This window comes from Pipra filicauda, unplaced genomic scaffold (assembly GCF_003945595.2).
Source record: "Pipra filicauda isolate LSUMZ 115617 unplaced genomic scaffold, ASM394559v2 scaffold109_size3271384_pilon, whole genome shotgun sequence".
Taxonomy (NCBI): domain Eukaryota; kingdom Metazoa; phylum Chordata; class Aves; order Passeriformes; family Pipridae; genus Pipra; species Pipra filicauda.
This window is the reverse complement of record NW_024103540.1, coordinates 309,951-336,113: the sequence shown is the minus strand read 5'-3', so window position 1 is coordinate 336,113 and position 26,163 is coordinate 309,951. Positions and strand designations below refer to the sequence as shown.

Genomic DNA, 26,163 nt, shown 5'->3' with positions numbered 1-26,163 from the left:
GGCCAGTGATGTGCAGTGGGAGCAGTGTCACATCAGGGCAGGCACGAACACCCCAGGGCCCTCTGCCACCCTGTCTCCCTCTGCAGCTTGGGAACTTCCTCATTGCTGGGCGGTACCTCTGGCATCTAATGGCCATGGATTATACATATAATTTATTTATATATTATAAATATTACTCCATTGTAAGTATTTGTTAATATATTTTATTTTCTTCCTCTTGAGTGTTTAAAATCAAGCACAGAGTTTGCAGTCAGTTTTTTGTGGTTACCCTTTGCAGAAGTGTAATGTGGAAGTGTGGGAAAGAAGAAAGAGCATATAAGTAAATAATGCAGGCAGAATAGACTTTTCAAATACTTGTCCCTTGGCCCTTGTTTTCCTGTGACTGGTTCTGTTCCTCAGGAGAGACAGCCCTTGCAACCTGGATGCTGAGTATTGTCTCAAGGTTGTGAGACAATCTTTTGCAGAAGGGCAGGAGAAGACCTGCTAGGAGACACCACTTACATCCTTGGAAAAGAGCTAATGGTGGTGGAAGTAACCTAACAGATTCTTAAAATCTTCCCCCAGTGCTCTGAATAGCAGTGTCACATTGGATGCATGCTAAATATATTCTGGAGTCTGTAGCGTCCCAATGGACCCCGAAGAAGGCATATCTTAGCTCTCTCTGGTCGGCGAGTGAAGGTCATGGAAGCAAGGCTTGTAGGATGGAGAATCTTTTGTTGGTCTTATTGCTGTGCCAAGAGGATCTTCTCCCTTTCTCGCTTCCTGGCACAGCACTGAGGGAGAAACCCCACTGCGGAGCTCCTGCTTGGGCCCCTGGATTATAGCACATGTGCTTCTGCATCAACTGCCTTCCTAAAGCAGGGGAAAGAGGGAATGGGGTCAGCGTTAACTGAACGGCTCAAAATAAAGTGTCATCATTTAAAATGGAGTTAAAGTTTCAGGGTACTGTAACATCAGCGTAGCAGCCTCTTGCTAAAGAGCAGGGGATAAGATGCAGGCAAATTGCAGCAGGGGGGAAAAGAGACAACAAAATGGAATTGAAATGTGTTCATGCTGTACTCCTCCTCCCTTTCCCATGTAGTAAAGCATCTATTTATCCTCTCCTGTCCCCTCATCCTGCCTGTGGCAGTGAGGATGCCCCAGGAGAGGCTTTTGCGCAGGATTCTGCCTGTTTTCTTTTTCTGATACCTGTCTGGACTAACCCACAAAAATTCTGCATGAGGTCAGCTGTGTAAAAGCAAAAATAGTGGTAACGTTAATTCAGTATAACTATTGGACAGACTTGGTGTGGTTTTGTGTTGTTGTAGTTCTGTGACGGGCTGTAGGAAAGCTGAGGGCTGTTCTGTCAGTTGGTGAGCAGGCTGAGCCACCAAATCTTTGAATGTCAGTGTATAAATATTTATAGTTTGTGTGTGTATTTGTTCCTATACGTGCTTGGATGTGAGTGCTTCCCACTATTACACATTTTTATTCTGTGAACCTGGCAAGAAAGGTGGTAAAGCAACCACCCATATGAAGCATAGGGCTTTTTTAGAACCTTTCAAATTTCCTTTACAAGGAGCATTGTGCTAAGTTCCTTGGTGTTGCAGCTACAAGAAACAAATTAGGAAGCGGTGCTAATGTTAGTGTCTCACCACATATTTAATCCAGCTAAAAAACCCCTGAGGTGGCCATGATTTACTAAGCTGAACAGCAGACTGGCAAGCAGAGAGGGCTGGCAGAGCCACCTCATCAGGAAACGTAGAGTTGGTGACTTGCTTTAATTTAATCCAAATAATGTTGGTGACTTGGTTGAATTTAATCCCAATAAAGTAACCAGCTAACAGTCTGCAGGAGGAACATGTTTGTCTGAAAAGCAGAGTATGCATATTATGCAATGTTACAGCCTGGCTTTCCATACCTAATGTTTTAATATAAACTAGAATTGCTTTGTACAGAGGAATTGAAATTCCATGTGTTACCAATATACAAATTTTATTTACAGTTGCAGTTGGTGTAGGTGAAATGACAGTATTAAACTTAAAAATGCCTCTCAAGTTGATAAATGCCAACTTGATACTAAACACATTAATACTCTGTTAAAATTAGCAGTCAATTTACTTGAATACTGGAGGTTAGCCAGGGATGGATCTGAAGTTGTATTAGGTATATCGTACTGGTCTGAATACATCATATGCTGTTGCAAAAGCATTGTGCTAATTTTAGCTTACAAAGAGGATGAAGATAAACTGCCTGCTGCTAGTTTGCCATATGCTATCCTGGTGATAATATTCAAGTCGAAAATATTCTGCAGAGAGTCTTATTGTTTCACTGAAAGAGAAGTGGAAAAGAGTTAAGCAAATTTCTGCTCCGTAAATATATACAGAATAATGAAATAAAGCAAATCTCAAATGCTGGTAGATGAGATCTGTGAAATTTGTTTTGGTTTTATTGGCTTTCATGGGAGTCAACAATTTGTTTTAGTATATATTTGATCCAATTTTATCCATTTCTCGCATGTAAATCTTAAAATCAATCTAAATAAAAATTGATCTTTGTTCTGGTAGGCAAAAATATAGTCTGAGTTGCTCCTAACTAGTTAAGCCTCCCATCCTTCAAGTTTAGTACAGGAATAAAGTCTCTGCTGAGCTGATTTTTTCAGGAGCTTCTCCTTTTGCTTTGTTTATTTAAAAACTCAAAACATATTCCACTTTCCATATGGGGAGGATTTTGCTTCTGTAACTTCACTGAGGAGCATTTGCCTTCTCCATCTGGCCCTGTAGCCAGGAGAGGGGTGCATGGGGAGGGGGTGCCCTGGACCCCCCGGGGTTAGTAGGGCTTGGGGGAAGCTTTGCATTAGCAAGTGGTGAAAAGCTTGACCTTCGAGTGACCTGGGTCAAGCAAACCCCCCACTGAAGTGTCCCATTTGGACATGGATACCTGTGGGGTGAGGGAGGAGATAAAGGACGGGGGGGAGGAAGATAAAGTAATCCCATTGACCTGGGAACTTCTCAGATATTACAAGCAAGGGAACGTCAGGAATAATAAAAGAGCGGCAATATTTGCCTGCCCCCCCGTATCTGTGTAATGTCATTTCCAAAGGGCTGAAGTAGATAATAGCAAATGTGCTTTCAAATATCAGATCAATCTCTTGAAGTGATGGGGAAGACTGGATGCTCTGATCTGACGGGTGCTGGAGAGTGTAATACAATCCTCGTTGCAGCAGAGAGAATTGTATAAATGGACAAAGATCTGCTGATTACATCTTTTGCTAAAGTGTTAAGTAAAAGATCTGACTATAAGAGATGGTGAGTCTACTATTGTCTGGTCTTCTGACTTGTTTTTATAGGGGTTTTCACAGGAACAAATACCAATTACCAAAATAAAAGCAAGCGGTGCGGCCGGTCCGTATCATGGTAGGACACATGCTCTTGAGTCAGCGTGGGCAGGAAGCTTGGCAGGTCTGTCCCCCACCATTGCCATTGCATCTTTATCTCTCTGCTTCATTGTTTGCCACTGAGTGCTTGAAATTCCAGTTTCCAAGTAAAAGCTTCCTGTTTCTTGCATTTACATTCAGTTTGGTAAGACATAAATTTAGCTATCTATCAAGGAAGGCTTTTCTTTTTTTCTTTTTTTTTTCTTCTTTTCCTCAAGTAAGGCAAAATAGGAAGAAGAAATTAATTATGATTTGGTGATAAGAAGTAGAATTTTGCATTTTTCCAGATTCTCAGTGGCAGGAAGCATGAGGTTGTATCCTTGTGATAAGGTGATGGATGGGAGCTAAATTCAGCCTTTCCATTCTGAGTAATTTTAGAAAGAGCCCTGAAGTCCAGATCTTGTTTAGAAACAGAGATGGGCATATTCAACCTTCATTAGCCATAGTTTCCTTGCAGTAGCCTCACTGCTTGTAAGTTTTTACTGTTCTGTGCAGTATTCAAAGCTAATAGTGTTCATATGCTTGTAGTCTTCTCAATCCTGAATTTCCCTCCAGAGAGTTTCTCTTTCTCTCCATTGACTGTGAAGGGACTTGGGGAGGACTAATGGCCTCGCTCAGACACTTAGCTGGGCAGTCTGACTTAAATGCTTAGAGTAGGGATGAATCTGTTCTAAAACTTGCCATTCCTTTAGAAAGGAAATGTTTGCTCTGCGTTGAGAAGCGGAATAAAGTGGTTTGTACTGGTGAAGATAAAAGGAGTGGGCCTGGACATTGTATGTGTAGGTGAGGCTGTGTCCTCTGCAGCTCCTGAGCGTCTCATGGCACTTGTTGTATTTGCAGACCCGTATGGGTAATAAGTGTTCAAAAATATTGGCATTTATAGAAAAAGACATATGTATATGATATTTTAAAAAATATTATTCAGGGCAGGCATTGTCTGTATTCCCTTGCATAGCTGCCAAGAAGCCAGGTTTCCAGCGTTCCCTGCCATCAGGATGTTGCTTGCTTCAGTAGTGCTTACGAGGTTTTGGTCGAGGGTTTTCACATGACTCTGGGAGCTGAGGACTTAAATATAAAATCTGATGGATGGGGCTTGTGAAACTTGGTAGCACTGCTTTGCTCAACTTCCAACTAAACAGCTTTGAGGTCTTGCATGAGATGAAAAGCTCCATGAGAGAAGCCTTGAAACAAAACCTGTTGCTGAGCTGAGGTGGTAGGGATGGCCGTACTTAGTTTTGTTGTGCTGTTTGGGCATGAGGTCTTTTGGCAGCTGGCACTGCAGCACTCGGGACTTCTCTCCACGCACCGTCCTTATCTTCTTCTAAATGTAAAACCAGAGTTAAACCTACTTCTACTCCAAACTAACAAGATGTGCATTGGCTCATTGAAGTGTACTAATACGCATTCAAAAAGGTTCATTTGTCCACTTCATATTTTTCATCATATTTGTAGGAATCCTCACTAGCAGATGAGGTAGAGGGGTGACGGGTTAATAATTTTTATGCAGAATATTGAACTCTTATTTCCATTTTGAAGTCCACTTTGGATGCTGTCCTGAAAAGTATCTCTGGATTGTGTGCTGTGACCCCCTTGCGCCCCAGAAACTTGAAATTCAGGGCTTACTTCCTTGGTAGGCTGTGAGTACAAAGCCTAGGGATGGTGCTGGAGGTTTGCAGGCACGGAGGGAGGGCGGGTTACTGGCAGCAGCAGTGTGGGCTTTCATTCAGCACCTTGTCAGCGTGCCTTATCTAGGATCTTGAGGGATGGCTCTCCAGGGTAAACCCAGGGAAGGGAGCTGAGTGAGGTGTTTCCAGGGATGTCCCGGCGGAGGCTTTCTCGTGAGCTGTTCTGCTTGCCCTGCAGGAGTCGTAACCAGCACAGATCCCTTCAGTGCCTTGGAAAGTTGGGCTTTCCAGCATGTTTCTTGAGTGCTTTGAGACTTTGACCTCCTTATTTACAACTCGTGTCATCTTTGAGTGGACGTGTACAGCACCTGCTGTCTTCAGCCTCTTCTTCCATGCTCTTGCATGAGGTTCATGTGCAACCTTAAATATGCAGGAAGTCTTCTGTGCTGGTGAAGGGTTAGCATGAGGGATAGCTTCCACATGGTCCTACAGGCAGTTGCCCTCTCCAAGTCAATATTCCCTTGTTCAGGTCACTGCTGAGATCATATTAATTGCAAATATGGTGCTTATGTCAAAGTCTTTTCCATAAAAACTGTTAGGTATAGATAAGAATGCTTTTTAACTGAACTTTGAGATTCACCCCATGATTATAGATGAAAATCTCTGTCTTCCCTTCTCATCTGCCTCAGCCACAAATTGCAGGTGCAGCTGGTCGGGCAGTTAAAATGACAAAACTCAGAGTTGCTTTGCATAGAAACCAGCAGCACGATTAGCAATGGTTCCGAGGCTGGCATTGGTGACTGTTCAGAAAATCGGCAGGTATTTGTGAAAACCTTTTCCAGTCTCAAGAGAATCACCTCTTTTGGCATCAGTGAATGTTGCTTCAGAATTGTGATGGGAAAGAGTGCAGGTCTGTGACTAGAGACTTGCTTTTCTGCCTCAATATGGAGACACTTGCCTGCAGGTTCTAAGAGATCAGCTGTACAGCAAAAGTTGTGTATGGAGGAAGCAAGGAGTTCACAAACAGTTGGAAAATTGTGTTTGCTCAACATGAAATGAGTTTATTAGAAGAGACTCATTCAGAGTGGAAATGGGAACTAGTATTTATGAGGATTTATTTGATTGTCTCAGGATAATTTGAATACAGGTTTGCAAGTATTTTCTTTCTTTTTTTATGCACATCTGAGCGTGTCTCTAATATATGTATTACAAAACTGTCCTGACCTTCATCAAAATAGTCTGCTAACGTATTGCCTGACTTTATCAAGTTGTAACATGAAAGAACTACTCTGATTCATATTTTTAAGGGATGTTTTTGTGACCTCAAAAATTGATACTTCCTTAGCCAGTGCCAGAAAGCCCTTTCTGTGGTTTTAGTCCCCATTTCTTCAGCAATTAAGACTCAGGTGGCATCAGAATAACAACCGATTTTAAGAGCCACTTTAGCCACCTCCGTCATGGGGAGGAAGCCTGCAGAGCTTCTGCAGAGCCTCAGAGCTCTGTGGTGTGACCTCAAGTGACCAGATGCAAAAACCAGAGCAACTCTTGAACGGAAAGGTCTGCATCATCCAAACTGTGCTGACTGTTGTCCAAGAACACACTGTTTACCTGTTCCTTCCAAACTGGTCAATTTTCCGCAAGGCCGAGATGTGGATTTTGGGGGTTTTTTTTGCTTATCTCAGTGCAACTTGGCTGATTTTTGTGGAGCTGCTCTTCACTTGCTAGTAGATATATGTTGAGGATTGTGGTTTCTGTTTTGGTGATTGAAGCTGAGCATTCCCACTGTCGACCTGTATATACCTCCTCCTTTGTGTCTGAAGGCATTTGTATATTCATCTGCAGATGTGCAGGCTGACCACTTCAATCATAAGCAACAAATGTGACCAATTAACTCCAAAATGCATCTTGCTGAAGGTAATGTCTGAAAACACATTGCCATGAGCATGAAGCAGCCAAGCTTCTGTCTGGCCTTCAAGATGTGTACCCAGACCTTAATGAAGGGTGGGGTTTTCCTTATCCCAATAAATAGATTTTGTTTGGGAAGGTGAGAGGCAGAAATAGAGAATGTAATTGCCCAGTCCGAAATAAAAGGCTATTTATGCCTAATACATTGGCAGAATTATCCCAGAGTAATTCAACCATGAGAAAATATGATCCTTGTGTCACTGCCAAGGTCAGAGAGACCTATGGTGATCTGCAGAGTAAGTTCAGGTCACCCAAGTTAAATCTGCCCAGGGGCTGACTTAGCTCATGCACCACATTTTTTCCAAGATTAATAAGAGCAAACATTTTCTATAGATGAAGGCAGGGCTAAGACTGTGGTCAACTCTCTCCTTTGAGCCAAGGTCTCCTGCTTTTCCGTTCTCCTTTCCAGGTTGCTCTTTCACTTCCTTTCCATTCTTCTCTTTCCCCGGCATTTACAGGATGCTTAGAAAAGTCTGTCTTTTCCTTTATGTGGCAACCAATGCCTATACAACCTTCCCTGATATCTGCAGGCACAGGAAGGACACGGGGACATTGCTGGTGTTTGACCTGCTGCAGCATTGTCTGTGTGTGTGTGGTGTGTCTTTGAACATCAGTTAAGAAGAACATCTTGAAAGCTGAGGTGAAAAAGATGGGGTACACAGCAGAAATATATTCCTTGTTAACCTCAAATGAAAGGGTGCCATCTGAACAACAGGATATTTGGCAGTTTTGAAGGTGAAGCTGGTGATTTGGTAGGCACTTGAAGGCTGCCTCAGGAGGAGACACTGAGTGGTGAGCTGGCCAGGGTAGAGTCCTCTTCCATTAGCAGTGAGTGGAAAGGGTGAGACAAGGTCCTCAGCCCATTCAACAAGGATGAGGTTGTTTCGTCAGAAAAGCAAGGTTATTCTTCCACATAGTCTGTACCTGCCACGGGGAAGCTGATGTCTGTGGTTTCAGCCTGCCAGAACCTGAGGTTTTCTTTAGCTTCCTTGGTTACTCATTCATGTCATTTAAAGTACATCAAATTACTGAAAGCAGTCAGTTTTTGCTTTCTACACATTTCTACTGCTATTGCTCTTAGAGGTAATGGCAAACGCTGTGAATTGAAAAAGAAACAACAGAAATAATTTTGGCTTGATTTTTGAAGGATGTATGCATTTTGGTTTTTTCTTAAGACGCTGGAACAGTTGCTGTGACCCAACTGTGCTTTGAGGTTTCTGTGAGATTTTGGTTAAACACTCTTATTGTGAAGGCATGGAGTCAAAGAGAGATGAGCTGGAAATGGCTGAGTTAACTCCTTCCCATCCTTCATCCCTCTTGCAGTTGGAACTTTGGTGCCACTAGATGAAGTGAGATAAATAATAATCAAATTTTGAAGTTTGTCCCTTTCCTCCCATCATTTTGCCTATTCAAAGTAATTCTAGGTAGGCGATACCTAGGAATATGTAGCGATGGAAGATTAAAGAGGTAAAAATAAGGCACACATGCACTTGTGGGTGATATTCAGGGGAAGTTTTAAGTGTCCAGCATTGATCTGACTTTTCTTTCACCCTCATTGCCTGTTTTGGATTCTGACATCTGTTTGTTCCTGGATGATTTGCATTTCGATTTGTTTGTTTTAATTTGGAAAAAACCCCACACCCTAAACTGTAACTGCACTGTTAATCAAACATCAAAACACCAGAAGCTGTGATAGAAAGTTGTAGGAAACCAAAACATAGCAGTGGCATGAATACATTAAGCTGGAGCTGAAGGGGATGTGCTAACTGAGTAGGACTGAAGTGTCTGGAAGGACTGTCACTGCCGGCGTGCCCCTAGGCAGGGATCTCATCTTTGGTGCTGAGCCTGGTGGCCAGTGCTGGACCACAAGGAGCAGGGTCAAGGCCCCCTCCCCGTTGCTGTTATTTCTCCAAAGGGCTCTTCAATCCCTGTTAGAGCTTTCAGGCTCTGCTGTAGGGGCTGGGTTCACACCAGATGTGCAGGGATTGTACCCCAACCTGCCCCTCAGTGCCACCCCACCTCCCCATACCCAAAGGATATCAGCAGAAGTGAGAAAGTTGGTTCCTCTTTTGGAGGGAGAGTATTTGTAGCAGAAGAAGAGTTAGTGGCCTTATCACCACCATGGGGGTCATGGCCTGATCCCACTCAGCCTGTAAAGCCAGGGAATCTGGGCAGAGCAGAGGGCAGCAGGAGCTGTGTGGGCAGAAGGAGGAGCTGTGTGAGTGGCAGCAGCGTGCCTGCTTGTTTTTTCCTATTGTGATCTTTCTTAAGTGCCACCTCATCAGACCAGATTTGCCTTTTGTGCTGGGAGAGGGACAGTCAAGTGGAAGAAAATTTTGTGTGAGTTTGGCTCTGTCAAATTTACTCCTTTTGGCTTCTGGTCCTCCTTCCTAAGGAGAAGCCTCCCACTACTGTTACAAACAGTCCAGAGTGACTGGCTTTTGCTGGAGGAACAAGAGCAGTGGATTTAGGGTGCTGGGCAGCAAGGAACTGTGGGGAGAGCACAAGAAAAACATTAATTTTTTTCTATGCCCTTCCCTTGAAAGGTCTGACAGGGGGATGCATATGTTGTAATTCAGGGTTTTTTTCCTGAGTTGATTACATGCATGGTAACTTAAGGGTTTGTCTTTGGATGGGGGGAAGCAGGCTGCTTCTGAGCAACCCAGACAGCACCAGGGCAGGATGAGGGGCAGAAATTCACAGGGCAGTCCAAATGCCATCCATTCAGTTCATGACTGCAAATGTTTCTCATATTTGCTTAGTAAAGAGAAACATAAGTGTTTTGGGTCCAACTCTTGCTGTGTTCATATGTATAAGATGATGGGTGGTGTTCAGCAGTGGCGGTGGAGATGTTGTTACTGTCAAAAGAGGAAAGGTAGATGAGATGGGGGCATTTTATTCTTATCCCTTTTAGTTCTGCCTTTTGCAGTTGCAAAGTGACAGGTGTATGTGGGGAAATAGAATATGTGATGCAGCCATAGTGAAGTTCAATGTTAGTTTTCTTTCAATTCTGTCTTGGTTTTTATTGTCAGATGTAACTGATGGACTGGGGACAGGGAAAATAAAAATTTCTTGGGTTTGATGCTACTTTAAAATGGGTGAATGGGTTTGCATAGCCACAAGAACTTTTTCACTTGACACAAACCACATGGCTAGTTCCGACTGGAAATCTCTCATGTGGGTTTGGTAGGTCATGAATCCTGACTTGCTTGAGCTGCAGCTAGACTAAGTCTCTCCCATTCATTATGGTTATATGAATCCTGTGACACTGGGGATCCAGCTGTGCAAAAGAGGATTTGGGGCAAGCAATGTCTGAACTATAATTCCTGCAGTGCACACTGGAGCTTGGGGCAGCACTGACTGCTCTTGAATTGCCCCCCTCTCCAAAAAATGCTTTAGTTAAGTTCAACAATCCCAAGTATTTTGGTTTGTCTTGCCCAACAATTATTTTTTTAAAAACCTTTTTTGATAGAAGAAACCTAATTTTGAATGGTTTGGACAGTGTCAAGGATCTGGCACATGTTTTCTGTGGTAAAACTTGAAATCTGCGTCATCTCCTCTGGAGCAGGCGTGTAGGTGGGGCCCAGGGCAATTTAGCTGTGTTTAGGGAAGGAAACCTTCTTAAATGCTGCACATAATAAACTATTTCTACAGATAATGCGTCCCTTAGTTTATACGTAATATGCCTCTGATCTTTGCTTTGAGCCTCTTATAGCTGCTTGTGATCAGTCCAAGAGTCAAGTGTCTTAGAAGCTGGATAAACACAAAGATAGAGCCTGTTGTTAAGGAGCTATAGAGATTTACAGAAGTTGACCTTGTGGCCGTTTGGGGTATTAGTTGGGCGTATTTCCCCCATGGCAGAGCAGACCTGTGCTCCTGCTGCTTCTAGTGCTCCTGCTTTACAAGGGAGTAAGTCTCAGTCATATGCCATGGGCTTTTCATGGAGAGTGCAACTGGTGAGACCTTTAGCTGGTAGGTCCAGCACTCCTGATGAGATTGAAGATAATAGATTTCATAACAAAGACCTGTATTTGAACAAAATGAGAGGATGACTGAAAAAGAATTTTTCCCAAGAAGTGGTAGGTTCGTCATGGTGGCTTTTAGGGTAGGGAAAAAAAAACCTCAACTGTTTAAGCTTTTTACCTTTCTTTGTTAAAGCAGGATGTTTTTCTGTTTAACCAGATACTTTTCTGTAGGGTATTTGCTTCCAACTGCTCAAAGTAAACTTCTGATGTTGGCAGCAGAAAGTTGTTTGCTTCCCATACAATGAATTGCTTTCTTTTCCGTGTTTCATTCTGTGTGTAGATGCACAGCTCCAGAAATGCCTCACAACTTACCCATAGCAGCGGAGTTTTCTGAACCCATTAAAAGTGCTACTTTGTGCAGGGGAAGAGGTTTCCTTCACTTCAGCTGTAAAAAGCTGCCAAAGAAATGAAAATGACTAAAATTTCTGGGTTTTCCCCCCACTATTTTTCAATGCTGTTTTTGCTCTGTGCATAGACAGCTAATTTGTTCTTTGCTTGCCTGAAGGGAATTCAAGTCAAAAAGGAGGGTCGAGTTACTAGAGAAAGGTGCTCCTGTCTCTGAGGAACAAAGTACAATGATTCAAGAAAAACCTTTGAAAGTTTGTCAAATGCCAGAGTGTAATTTATGCTTGTCCATGTTACTCTATCTGTGAATATTTTTGTAGGATATTTTTGCAACTGTGTCCTTTAGTATCTTGTAAATATGGATACTATCTGTGACTGACAACCTCCTACAGTTTATGTCATGGTCTGAATCCTTACATGAAACATGTACTGCATCTCCTTAGGAGATGTGTGCAAACCCAGACACATGGTATTTGTTCCTTGCTAATGCTCATTTTCATCCTTGTTGTTCCTCATTAACTTTTTATTAAGTATATTTGAGAAGGCCTTCTCCTTAAGGAATATGAAAAAAAAATGATCCCTCATCAACACCACATTTCAAATTCGCAAGCAGACTTACAACATAGTTGTAAGTCATTTTTGGGGCTGTTCTGTAGGCCATTCAGTGTGCTGAGGTGATTGCCATTGACCTCAGGAACTGCAGGAGTGGGTGCTTCTATCACGTCTGACTAACCATGGATCCAAAACAACAGAAAATGTTTTTTACTGATAAGGAAATTACACAGTTACTTTATGCTTTCTGAAGTACCTTTTTGGTGGGAGTCCCATTCTCAACTTGTGTGCCTTATTTGGGCACTGGCAGGTTGGGAGCAGTCAGTGGGTTAATGTTACATGTGCAATATATACATGCATGCATGTTTGAATTTTAAAATAATGTGGTTTGGGGAAATCTTCTAAACTTAAGAGCCTTTTAATGTCTAGACTTCTGTTTCTCCTGACTGAATAGGTGCAGCTTGGTTTAGCAACTGGGCATGCACCCCAGACTGTGCTGGTGCCTTCCAGTTCTCTCATGGCATACCTGAGCACTCAGCCCTTGTGCTGCTCAGCTTACCTCCTTCCCCACCTTGCTCTGAGCAGGAATGATCATTTCTGAGTAGTGAACTCGTCCTTCTGTACTTGTGGACATGAATAATAGCTGCCCTGACTCACATCAGAGTCATTTGGGTGTGACTTCGGCTAACCACATTCCTGTGCCAAGCTGGAGATGGTTGTGTCAGAAACAAATTTTTAAAAAAATATACATATAAAAAAATTTTCCACATTCTTCTTAGATTGCCCAAGTCCATTCAGTGCTGGTGGTCTGAAATGACGATCCTTGTTCTATTTCCTGTGAACTGTGGTTTGTAGCAGATTCCCTCTCAATTGCTTTACAGAAAAGCTTATTGTATCCCTAGACCAGCTTTTTGAGAATTCATAATTTTGTACCTTATAGGAAAATTTCACATGTAAGCCTGGCTTTGCTCTGCAAAAAGTCGTCATGGTGGATTGTGTGGGTATCCAGCAAACTGGAGTTTTGTTTCTGTAAAAGATAACATAGGTAAATCTGTGGAAATTATAGTCATTACTCTAAATTGGTATACTACACTGAAGAAAGGTTAAGGAACGTTATTTTGCCACTTAAAATTTCTCTAATACATTATGCTACTTAAAGTTACTAATAATCTTCCTTTCCAGCTACCTGGAAAGGTTACTAAAGAGACTTTGGTTCTGGGAGTAGTTAAAAGAGAAAGGGAACAACAGACCTGTGGCTGGAGAGTGAACAGTTAAATATTTGGCTTAGATAATTTAGAATTTCTCATTCTAGCAGAAGCAGGAATTTGAGGAATTTGTATCTAAATGCTTGTAAAAAAATTTATGGTAGAATTAAAAAGAAATCATACATGTTTAGTGTTTCAGTTCCTAACATCAAATGCATTGCAAGTCTAGTTGTGGCAGAAGTCAATAGTTTTTGTCCAAACAAGGTGCATATTTAATTTATATTAGCTCATGAAATGCAAAAGTAAATGCAAACTGTGAAGTTTTTCTAGGATGCAGAAGCAGCTTTTAACAGAAGAGATTTGAATGCATACAAATAAGTTCAACATAGGGAGCTTCTAGAGAACTCTGATTTAGTCAGTCCACTTAAAAGTTGCTCCAGGCCTTTCCTAGGGCTTTGAGTGCACATCTTTCCCTTCGTTGAACTCCTTAAAGCAGTGGATTTAGATGCCTATCTAGAACTGGACTGCAAAAGCTGGAAGGTGTTGTTCATCTTATTGTTTGGTAGACCTCAGCAAAGGTCTAGTGCCCTCCTCTTACCCCCTCTCAGCAAATTGAGCAGTGGACTCCAAAAACCTCTCTCACATCTCTTGGCAGAGGTGTGGGAAGCAGGCTTTTTAGAATAATCTGGTTTTCTTTGATATAAAAAATACTTTTCCTCCAAATGCAGATTTGATACCGGGACAGGGCTGCGTCCAGGGAGAAATAACCTGCTGAGTCTGGTGAAGGTACTTGTAGTAAAGCTGTATTTGGCACTTTGCTACTGAGATTTCTGGTCACTTAAAATTATATAAGGACCTTAGTCAAAAGAGTTACGTGCAAAGGCATGGATTTTGTAGTTGAGCAAAGGGTTGGGATTTTTAGGATGTCTGAATTTTCAGCCTTTTTGAAACCTCCATGATTTGGGATTGGGAATATTTATGTCATATCTGGGGATTTCCTATGGTTGAGGTCTGAGGCGTATTTGGGAGCTGGAGTGGCTGAAAGTTGCCCATCTGTGCCACACTGTGTGTCTTTCCAGTGTCGCAGGGGGATGACATTTAATTTGGGTTTGGTGTGAGAGCAAGGGAGGAGGCTTTGAATCACCAGCAAGCTCCTGCCACAACCATGGCTGCCGAAAGCGAGTGCCTGTGCCAAGTTGCTCTCCAGAAGCACCTATTTTGCCAACAAAGGTTCATAACACATCACCCAGGACAAAGAGAGTATTACCCACTCGAGGGGCTGCTGTAAACTTGGTTGCCCTTTGCTGCTTCTGCCTCTGATTTTTGGGGGAGTGGGAGGGGAAGGGAAGTCGTAAGAGGCAATGACAGCGGAGAGGGGGACGCAGTGAGAAGAGCCCCTGCTGGCACGGCCGGCCTGACCCATTCAGCAGGGCTGAATGCGATAAATACTGCTTTATCCTTTCTTGAAAGGAACAAGATAGCAAGGCCTAAATGCCTGGGTGTGCTTAAATAGGCAACTCTGGGACGCCAGAGTCGAGGGCGTTTGAAATCGGAGCTCCCCAACAGCCAGGGAGCTGCCACAGGTCACCTGCCTCGCTCCATGGGGACTGGCCCAGGTCTGGCAAGGAATCGTGCACGGACGAATTGTAGTACAAATTCCTTTCTTTGTTGGTTGGCCTCTTTCACTAGACCATGGCCTATAAAAAATTGTGTAAAAACAATTCTTAAATATTATTTGAAAGGGCAAACGGCCACGCTGAAAGGTTTGACAGTTTGACATATAGCGCCTGGTCTTGCTCACCAGGGAGCGGGCGTGCGGAGCCCGGGCTCTCCTTCTGCTCCTTACAGGCTCCGGGTTTTTTGTTGTTTCTTTTTTTTTTTTAAGCAGCGTCTAGTTGCTGTGCAGAGTTGCTGCGCTCCCAGCAATTTGACAGGCAACGAGTCTGCTTCAGTGATCTTAAATCCTTTTAGACTAATTTGCGAGCGAGCAGAAAAACAGCTAGCACCTTCGGATCCAGCACTCAAAACCAGGGAATCAGGTATTGCCAATTAAAGTGCCATTTCCAACCATCATATCAAGACAGATTACTTGCAATTCCTCTGATAATGTCACTCCATGCCTAAAGAGAAAGCGGGATGGAGTTTCTCCATGGACAAAGGATCCGCATGGACCAAACTCCTTGGCGAGCGGGGCGGAGGGAGCGCGGTGGGGACGGCACATACGCACATGCATATGTGCAGCGTAAAGGCGAGCAGTGCGCCCGCTTTGACCCCAGATAGCCATGGGCCATTCTGAAGAGCCTGTGGCCCCTCAGTCACTGGCCTACTAGTTAATTGCCACACGGACTTCGTGACACATGGGCAGATAATATGACATTTTCAGTTTCTGTCACTAGCAAACGCCATGGCGTTGCTTGCACTAGTTGCTAAGAAGCTGTCAGAAACCATTAGCAGCTGGCTAAAGTTGCCCTATGGCATTTCCTCATGGCATCAGCAAAACAAGCATAAATCACCCAGCGGAGCCTCCCGCTATACTAATGAGGCTGTAAGCTTGTTTATGGACTAGCATCATTTCTATGATTATTTCCACCTTTTCAGTTCGCCTTCATTTGGCAGCAGGAGAAGTCAACTTCAGGAACAGAGTCGCCACCGACATTTTACAAATGCAGTTCGTAGCTGCTACCGTGTGGCTGGTCAGTGGTGCTTCAAGTTTGTTTAGTAATCTTTAAAAGGAGGAAAAGAGGGGGGGGAAAAAAAAAAGAAAGGGCGGGGGGAATCTCTGGAGACCTCACAGAGGTGAGTGTATCGAGTTGCAAAGTAGATGGAAATACTAAAATCCACAATTGACCATTTAGAGTTCTCTCTGTGGTTTCAGTCTTTACGGGATCAATTTTCCATTTAAAAAAAGTGGAAGAGGTTAAACAATTTACAGAAGTCTACCGAAGCATTTGCTCCAAGGATAGCTGGGCACTTTCTTATTCTCTCCCTGCTTTTCACTTTCTCTAACTTGTGTCGGTCGAGGCCAGGGTTTATTGTTTTAGGCTTTTCTGAACATACACCAGTATTTACACTGGATTGAAAGCATTTGCTTCCAATGAAAATCTTGTCTTAGATTACAGCCCAGCAGTGTAATTTCCCTCCCAGATGGGAGTAAAGTAGCAGTATTTGCCTAAAAACAGTAGGAAGAACAAACTGTGCATTAAGCCAAGGCTGTTTTTGGCTTGAGCTAATGATGTAACAGAAACCTTTTATTTGGGATAGGTCACTGCCCGGGATTGAAGGAGGTGATCTGGCTCGCGCTTGAAAGGTTTCTCCATTGTATCTACATAAGTCTTCACTTAAAAAATCCTGTTCCTAATGCTTCTGCTTTCATACAGCAGAAATAAACAGGAAAGGTTCTGGGGAGTGTTATAGGTGGAATGCAGAAAGCTTTTCCTCCCCTAATGGAGGATATAATTCAGGTGCCCTGGAGGCATGCTTTCAGGAATTCTCTTGCCCGAGGTAATGGGAAGCTAAGGCTGCTTGAAGGCCTTGATTATCTATTGATGCACAAAGCTGGAAAAAAAGTCATCTCCCTTGGATTATAGTAGATATTTCCATAAATTATCAATGAGTCCTCCTCCCGTCAGGCATGAGGCAATGCCTGCTAAATTAATCTGAAGGGGGTTTGAAATGAGTGTATTTTTAAAAAAATGGGGTGGGGGGAGAGGGTGGGTGGACGATGGCAGGGAGGTGGTGAAAGGCAGTGTCATTAGGTTAGAAGCTTTTCATTTTTAATCAATGAATGCGTAATACTTTTCTTTTCCTTGTTTGCCTCTCGCAGACAGAAAGTGGATTAGCCCGTGGAATTTTAAATGCTGTTGAGTTGTTTCCTTTGCTCATGTTTCTTTTATGAATTATTATTTTATATGGTGAATTGCTTCTCTGTATAAAAGCCCTTTTTTACATACTGGGCTTTCAAAGAATTTGTCGGATATCTAATTTCTTCATAAAAATCTTGTTTGTTTCTGTAACTACCCAAGGTTACCATTTCATTAAAGACACAGGCCAAGTCATAAGGACAATTATAAATTTGCCACGGTCAGTAACATGCTAAAAATATAACACTAATAATAGCTTTTATTTTTTGGTGCTGAAAGCTGTTTAACAAATCACAATTTTGACAGTCTGCATCCCTTTTTTTAAAAACGTATTTTATTTTTGTCCCTAATGGAGATAGTTTGTTTTCAGCCCAATTCAGATGGCTTTCTTGATCATTCTTGCCCAGGGGTGTAAAAAACACTTGCCTAATAACATCACAACTCCATGTTGCTACAAATACAGTGTCCTTGGAAGCCAGGATACACCGTTCAGTCCACATGCAGTGAATGCAAAGACTTACTTGCTCTGTGGGCTTGTTTATGAACTGTGTCCAGGGTTTGAAACAAAAATTGCGTGCAAACTGGCCAGGCACTGCAACTTTTGTTTTCCTTTGGTCACTAACCCATCAGCCCAGACCCAAGGTGGCTGCTGTGCAGTGACATCCTCCCCTAGACATGTTGGTAATGTGTTGAGAACTGTCTGCGACCTTCTCTGCATTAAGGAAATTCATTCTGGATCAGTTATTGTTTAACAGGAGCAGACACCTATTACGGATATGGCACGCTGGAACAAAGCAGGGTGTTAATTCCTAATGGTGTATGTCAAATTGGTGCTTGCTTATCCCACTATGAGTTTCTTTTGGCTGGGGTTGGAAAGAGGGGAGGCCAGTTAGCTGCCCACCTCCCATCAAAGAGTCAGGGGACGTCAGACATCTGTAAAAGACTTAGTATAAGTGATGCCCCAGTCATCTGGTTATTTCCAAATTTGTGGAGAGAATGTGATGCAGCAAGAGAACTGCATTCACCCTGCTTTTCACATCCCAGAGTGGGACGAGGCACCCGGCTTCACACATGTCATGGTCCCCATCCCGGAACACCACTTTCCTGATTGTCAGCTCGACCAAAGTAGCTGATTGGGATGAATCTTTGGGAAGTGACCTAGTGTGAAGAAAACCCACCGTTTCCACCTTTGCAAGCTGGATGCTTGCAAGTTTTTTACAATTTTTAAGCACTTTTTGTTTTGGGTTACCATGGCAAAAATGGCCACACTGTCCTTCAGGATAAACCCGAATGGGGCCGACACAGTTCTGAGACCCTCCCTTTCCCCATGTCTCTCCCTCCCTCCCCCATCCCCTCAACCCCTGGTGAATTACGGTGTTAAAGAATTTATACCTCATTTAAATATTCATGCAGTTTATACCCAAAGCCAGGCTTCGGCTGAAGTATATAAAGGTAGCATAAGTCAAAATTTGATTCACTATATTTACAGGTGACGGCTTGGACAACAGTGTAGCTTCCCCCAGCACAGGTGATGATGATGATCCAGATAAGGACAAAAAGCGACATAAAAAGCGTGGCATCTTTCCCAAAGTAGCCACAAATATCATGAGGGCATGGCTGTTCCAGCATCTAACAGTAAGTGAACTCTAGATCACATATGCAAAATAAAACATGGATAATGTCATAGTTGTAGTAGTCGTAGAAAGCAAAAAATACGTATGATGTTGCTGACAGGCAGCTGAGGAACTGTTCCGGGCAGAGCTGTTGTTGCCTCATTTGCTAGATGCCAGGGGAAGAGCACAGAGTGTATGTTTTGGTGGTTTGGGGTTTTGTGTGTGTGTGTGCGCGCGTGTTGTTTTTAGATATTTTTTGTTTGTTTGTTTGAGACGCAGTTGTTAACAGGACGTCACTGCGAAATGTGATTTCTACTTAAAGCTTCTATGAATATAACCCCGCAGACCTGTCCTGCTTTGCAGCTCCGCTCAGCTGATGTGGGAATCGCTGCTCTGGGGCACAGAGCAGCATTCGGCCCCTGGTTCTGTGCTCCGGAGAGCTGCGGAAAACAATTGGGGAGATTAAAAAACAAAGCCAAAAGCAAACAAAGACCATATTCAGATGTTTGTCAGAGATCATCAGAAGCTTCATGATGAAAGGTCTGAATGTATCTGGTTTAATAGCAAAGTGTAATTTTTTTCTTTGAGACATTCTCATTCCCAGAGTGTAAGTTACCCCCGTATTTAATGTTAGAAAGTGGTGGGGGGATGCGCAGCTATTTCTGTTACCACAGCTACTGTATGTTTTTGTTTTTTTATTCCTGGGATTTGAAATCAAAGCTCTGGACAGGTGTGTGGGGTTAAGCTGGATGCTGGAGCTGCTTTCAAAGCTTTATATTGTGTACCACACCTTCTAATGTTAGCATTTAGAAAAGTGTTTCTAATGCCATTCTCCTTTTTCATCAAATTGTGATCTGTCACTATGCTTTTATCCACTGTGGGGATATGAGCTTTCAGCCTCAGGTTTTCTATCTCAGCCTTTCTATGCCAGGAGGATAAGGGTCAGGAGAGAGGTACTGAGGGTCTGCTGGTAGTAGTGAAGAATGGCTCTTCCCTCTAATTCCAGTGGTTGACTCTCCCCTCTGCCTGTAGTTAGGGTCAGGATGAAACTATAAGCTGGCCAGCTTGCCCAGCCCTGGTGGGAGCTGTGCCAAGAGTATAGCTGTAAAGTGGAGGAAGCTCTCATGCACATCACCCCTCCGTCCCCAGCTGAGCCAAGAAACCAGATACCTGCCATGACTCTTGTCAGCACGGGGATCAGGCAGGGAATCCTGTCCCGTGCGGTCCTGGGTTGCTATGAATGAACCTTCATGTTGGAGCATTACTCCTCTGAGGCCAGAGGGGGCCTCGGATATCTCCAAGTTAATCTCTCTCTCTGGCAGACTCCATGTCCGTCGTGCCCCAGCTTTGCCTGCTCCTTATCCCTGCGTGGTGCGTTCAGTGCCATCACTTCCAAAGGCTGAGGTCCCTTTATGTGTTGGCAGCTCCCCATTTTGAGGTCCTCACCCAAGGTGAGCTGATGCCTGGCTTCCCTCTGCAGGTAGATGTGAGGTAAAGGACATCCACCTCCGAACAGTCCAGGGATGCTGTGCCAACAACAACCAACCTGGCAGAGCTGGTTTAGGTTTTGGATTGAGGAGATGCCCTGGAAACTCTGCAGCCAGGACAAGGCACACCAGGAAACGCTGAGCCGCATGCCAGTCCCTGCAGTTTCCAGTGAGGAATTGCAGATTAAGTAGCATAAATACTTTTCCTGAGAGTGTCCTATTGCTGTGTTTGTGCTGGTAAATAAAACATCACCCACACCCAAGCACAGGAATGTGAGGGTCTATCCTGGTAAACTGCTCGAGCAGTCTTCATCATGCTCTTAGCCTGGACCAGCTACCCTCTTCCAAACCATTCCTGGGAAGGCAGAAGGCTACAGGGTGTCTCCAAAAAGCCCTTGTGGCAGGAACCACCCTGTGTTGAGCATTTAACTACATGGGCTTGACCTGACCCTGCAACTAGTTTCATGCACAGTCTCAGGACCCCCTCACTGTTTCATCTGGGTTAGTTGTAGGGTTCCAGTGGCTTTTCACTCTTCTCCTGTGAGGTAATAGTGTGCAGAAGAGGAGAGTGCCTGTAGAACTTGCTGAAGGGCTCCTTGCAGCTCCTGGGAGACAACGTCTGAACATTTGCTTGTAAGATGGTCTCTTCTTCTGGAAGACGCAAATACAGGAAGAACCATTCCCCCCAGAACCTATACAATGAAGATGCTGCATTTTCTACCTTGCAGCACTGAGCTAAAGCTTGCTTGAAAAATCCACCATCCCCTGTGCAGATCCAGACCAACCAGGTGAAGCAGGTGGTTTTTATTGCAGGGCAGCTTTCTCCTCTCCTGGCAGCATGGTAGATCCAGAGTTCTCTGATCAATTCAGTAAAACAGAACTGGTTTATCCAGTCCAGTCTTCTTCAGGTAGGGCCTTGAGACAGACTCTAGGTGGGATCTTGGCCAGTTTCCTCAAATTAAAACATTTCTGGAGAACACTGTAGGCTCTTCCTGGTGCTAGAGCAATGCAGAGTGTTTACAGGCTGCTTGGGGTGCTGTCCTCTCTGCAAAAAAAACCAAGAAAACCCCAGGCCCAAATACTGGCTCCAATCAGAGCTGAGGAGTAGCGGGGGGGAGAGACATTTATAAGGGCATTCGGCTTTCATGACTGCTCTTAAAACCCTGCACGGTGGTTTGGTGGTATCCCCAGCTGGTTTCCTTGCTGCAGGAGGGAGATCATTCCAGGGAAACTAGAGATCCCACACCATTTATTTATTTATTTATCCATCCATCTATTTATTTATCGGTGGATTTGGTCTTTCGTAGGGTGAACACAAGGTCCTCTCTAAAGTGGGAGGTGAGGAAAGACAGGGAGGTGGTTCTATTCAGGCGGGGGATATGCCAGGGCAGGCCCCTGTGCTTTACCTGCCTTCACTTTGCCACCTGAAAAATGGCAGGGAAGAAATGAGCAGCAGTTAAGTGCAAAATCCAGCATCCCCCTGACCACTGGTGCTTCCTAATTGGGGTGTTAGTCGGGAGCCCTCCTTTTCAGGAGCAAATTTTTTTTTTTTTACACCTCGCAATTGTAATATTAATACACATCAGCAGCATGGAATTAAACAAAATAGACAGTAATTGCTGTGTCTGTCATACTAATGATTACTGGTTGGAAAGACTTAAAATAAATGTTGGACGAATGTAATCTTTCAAAAGGTTGGTTTAGTTCCTTCTATGCAGTTATTCCATCTCCAAGAGCATTAAGTCTTCCTCTGTGTACTGACTTCATTTCCGAAGGTTTGTCCCCTAGTTCTTGTTTCTCACTTGGGAGGAAATCCTTTTTTTTTTTTTTCTCTCCGGATGTTGAAATGTTTGGGCAGTAGTTCCCACTCAGTGTCAGGCTCCAGCCCCCCCAAATATTTTGACTGATGTGCAGAACTAAGTTGACATATGCCCAAAGGGTAGGCAAGCGCTGTCCTCTGCAGATGCAGGCAGTATGCTCTGAAGCAATATAGGGAATAACTTCATCCAAATTGCCTTTTTTAAATTTTTTTTTTTCCTCTTGGAACAACAACAACAAAAACAATCAGCTAAAACAATTGCAAAAGTGCCGAGCAGACTCACACTTAGGACTGCGCAGGTTTGGGGGTTTTTTTTAACTGTTTGCTATTCTGACTTAATTTTGATTAAGCGTGTGGGTTGGAAGAGCTGCTCAGGCTGGCTCTTAGATGGGCAAAATGTAGTTGTGGAGCTTGTTGAAATTTTTGCTGGTAGATTATGACAACTGGTAAATTTGGAGGTTTATGAAATCTATTTTTAGGATTTTGCTATAAATTTGAGATGGCAGCCTGGTTACTATGTGGATTAAAGGAAAAAAAATAAAAGAAGAAGAAAAAACTTCTAATAATTGGAAGAGGTGAGGACATCCCTGAACTGTTAACGGGGAGTCAGAATTGAGGAGAGGCTTGTGGAGTGGCTTCAGATGAACATCAAATACCATGGCAGGGGCTGGAGGAGGGGCTGGGGCAAACTAGTTCTGTGCTGTCTCTGGCCTTCAGAAAGTCACTCTAAAGATAATTTCGGGTTGTGTTGCAACCCAACAATGTTTCATGGGCCTTTTAGACTTTTTAAACAATTTTTAAAAATTATTTCTTGGATCATTTAATATTCAGGGATCATTTCTTCCCCCCATTTTTCAAGCAGATCTCCTCACTGTAATGTGAGGAGACCCTCACCCTCAGCAAGAATTGTGAAATAAAGGAAAACCTTGGAGAGAGGGAAGGGGAAGAAAAAAATAATCTTGCTTACAATTAAATATGTAAATTTAATTGTGGCAACAGAATTAGTTTCTGCTTCAACCCATTGTATGCTTTTGTCCCAGTTTTTTGGTATAAATTGGTATTTGGAATTGATATAAATTCCTTTTTGTTAAAAACTAGAAGAAGGGAGTTTGGGGTGTGTTGTTTCAAGTGTTTGGTTTTTTTTCTCATTGTCAATTCTCTGCATACTTTAAATCCAGCTTAATTTAAAATGTTGGTATTCAAACCTCATTTTGGGGATTATACGATGTAATTGGTTTGTTATATGATGAGTATTTGATGATCTTCACGTTCATCATCTAATCAGGCAAAAAAAGCCATAAAATTATAATCCCAAAAGATGTTTAATAACAATTTAAACTATCGAAGGCTTTATTTAAGCACATTAGGGGATTATAAACTACTCTTTTTTAATGGTGCCAAGAGGTAGATTCAAGGACTTCAAACACCTTTTAAAAAACAAATTACCATGATTTAAAAAAATATGAATGGGCCGAGGATTTCTTTCATGTAAATCCCATAATTTAATCATTATTTTTAACTGCTTTTAAAACAATTTCCTTAAGAGGTTAAATCTCACTGAAATGGGACACTGAGCAGAAAGTAAAAGACGTGGCTGAAAAATGTTGACTTTAAAGTGAAAGGATTTTTCTTCTATTATGTAACTGGATTTTTAACCTTTATTGGTTGCTTGATACCATGCTAATAAACAAGAAAATAAGCCATATTCAACTATTTAGTGAAGCTGTTATTTGTATAAAGGTTTTTTTTGGAAGGAAATATTTGAAGGAGATACTTTATATCCTAATCTAGCTGAGAAAAATAGTCCCCATCGCTTCAAGGATGTTTTTGTGATAAGAAAATTATACCTCTTAATTCTATAGCTTTTCTTTATGTATGAATATTTTACAGGCTAGCAACTTTTTAAAGTTAAAACAAGTGGATCTCATGTCTTTTCTCATCCCTCCATGGTTGTGAGATTTTGCCTTGGGAGGAACATGGGGTTAATTTGGCTCCCTGCCCCTACTCCCATGCGGGACACTTGTCTGGTTTTGAAAAGGAGTATAGTGAAAGGGTAGGTGTGTACAAAACTAGGGTGCTGAAAACATAAAAAGAGGAAAATAAAATTGGCTAAAACCAGGGTTTTTTGTCCTCCTCTTGAGAGGTTTGGAGGCATAAAACAAAATAACTCCCCTTGCCTCTCCCCCCCCTCAAAAAAAGTGCAAATTACAATGAGTTTTCATCATGCACCAACTGATACTTGCTCTGCAAAATGCCAGAGGGCTCCTGGAGCTCATCTGCGTAAGAGGGGTCATATTTCCATGTATTGGACTCAGAATGGGCGGGGGGTGTCCCCCCGCTTTATCCCAAATACGCAAGTCTCCTCTTTCACTTGATTTTATTGTGGGCAAGGCTGTAAAAAGCTTTCTTCCACATCTGCAAGACTTCTTAGTGCCAGCTGTCCCAAATTCCTGGGAAAAGCCAGGCTTTTTAGCTTGCCTTGGGTCACTCCTGCACCGCCATCCCCTTGACTGGGAAGGTGGGAGCCAGGGCTCTTCCTGCTCCCGGCGGTGGGAAGACTTGTCAGAGCATCCAGCAAAAGCATCTAACACAGGTTGGTGCAAGTAACCACAAGGAGGGTCCTCTGCTCCCTTCTGCTGGTGGAGGTGCTGTGAGAGTCATCTCCAATTGTAGAAAATGGGAAATGTTATAATGGGAGATGGTAATTATTCTGAGGCTCTGTCTATTGAGTTGAGAGCTCCAGAAAAGAAGTACAAACAGGATTTCGGTAACTAGGTTTAAATTAACTTGTTAACCCTTCAGACCTCACAGATCTTGATAGAGGACAGTGACTGTCAAAATCTTCAGCAATTTCTTTAATATTCCTCAAATTTGTGGCTTTGACCTGCTGTCCAGCCTCCAAGCATTGGTCTATTTTCTAGCATGAGGGAAATTTGCCTATTGTTTTTTTGGGGGATACCCTTGGCAATGCTGCTGTCGCTCCAGTTTCATGATTTCTTGGAAAGCGCACGTCTCATGCACTGAGATCTCAGGCTGTCTTGTAAGATGATTTAAGTTGTCAGCGCTGAGCTGTGCTACAAACCTTTGGGTTTAGAACAGAAAGGAGAAAATATAGGGTGCTTTAGACAAGGGAAAACAGGTTATTTACTTAGGCTCTTCTCACATTCAGAAGTGTGGTGTAGTTACAGCGTCTGTTTTTTTTTCATATCTGTGGTTCACTCCCGTTTCTGCTGAAGGCAGCCGTTGTGTCTTAAACTATGTGGTGTGTGGCATCTCATCCTGGGCTCCTCACTGGTCCTGGGAATGGCAGTGGTCCAGGGAAGTATTTTGGTTGAAATCAGAAGGTAACCAACAACCTGGGGTAGATTTTAAAGAGAGTGCCTATTCCCAAAGGGCTATCTTACCTTTTTCCCAGTTTCCCCCAGTTTGGAGGCACTGTTTTACCCATGTGGAAGCCACCAGCACATGAAAGAATTTGAATTATTTGGAAGCTGCTGAAACACATTAGTATTTACACACTAGCAGAATTTCACATCTGAGTAGAAGTGAGGGAATACTGAAAAGTTGAAGCATGATAAACATTAATTCAGATGTTAAATTACACTTGCTCTGGTTGCACTAGAACTCCTTTTGTTTGCATAAATATTCTCGGAAATGAGTTTACCAGCAAGAATGTTTGCGGTAATAAGAATTTTTAAGTCAGCAGTAGATGCTTTGCTTTCTTCTCCACCCTCTCCTTTCTTTTTATATTTGCAGCTGTGATATTTTGTGTGTGCAGCTTCCTTTTTGAAATTAGCCTTCTCCAGTCAAGGCACAGCAATGTGTTACGTGATGCACTGTCTTTCTGCAGTCAAAGCAAACGTACAAAATTCAAGTATCATTTTTGGAAAGGGGAGAGAGGGGAAGGGAAAAAGTCTGACCACCAATTTGTAAATCTGGAAGTATCTGTGGAAATATTTTGGCAAATAATTTGCAATACGAAGTACACTAAAGGCAACAACAGTATCTTGGCAAGCAGTGGGTGAGCAGGAAATGAGGATAAATTAATGGGCTTGGTTCTTCATTATTAGATGTTTGTTTAGCTTGTACTCTAACACAGTTGCTACAAAAGAGCTTATGTTGATTCTCAGATATGCTTATGTATATAAGTGCCAGTGTTAATTTTTTACTGGAAATCTAACTCTTGAAGGAGTTTCGCAGCATGCCAGTGTGCTAGCAAATGACTTAATCAGATCAGGTAAAGTGCCAAAAT

General features: G+C 42.9%; 1 protein-coding gene across 2 annotated transcripts in view; it reads left to right on the top strand.

The window, feature by feature from the left end:
- MEIS1 (Meis homeobox 1) overlaps positions 1 to 26,163 on the top strand; it is a 107,645-nt gene that overhangs the window by 37,289 nt on the left and 44,193 nt on the right. For both annotated transcript variants that reach the window (XM_027751696.2, XM_027751869.2), the window contains exon 8: positions 18,482 to 18,627. In XM_027751696.2, coding sequence (XP_027607497.1) covers positions 18,482 to 18,627 — 146 coding nt within the window. The remainder of the gene's footprint in view (positions 1 to 18,481; positions 18,628 to 26,163) is intronic.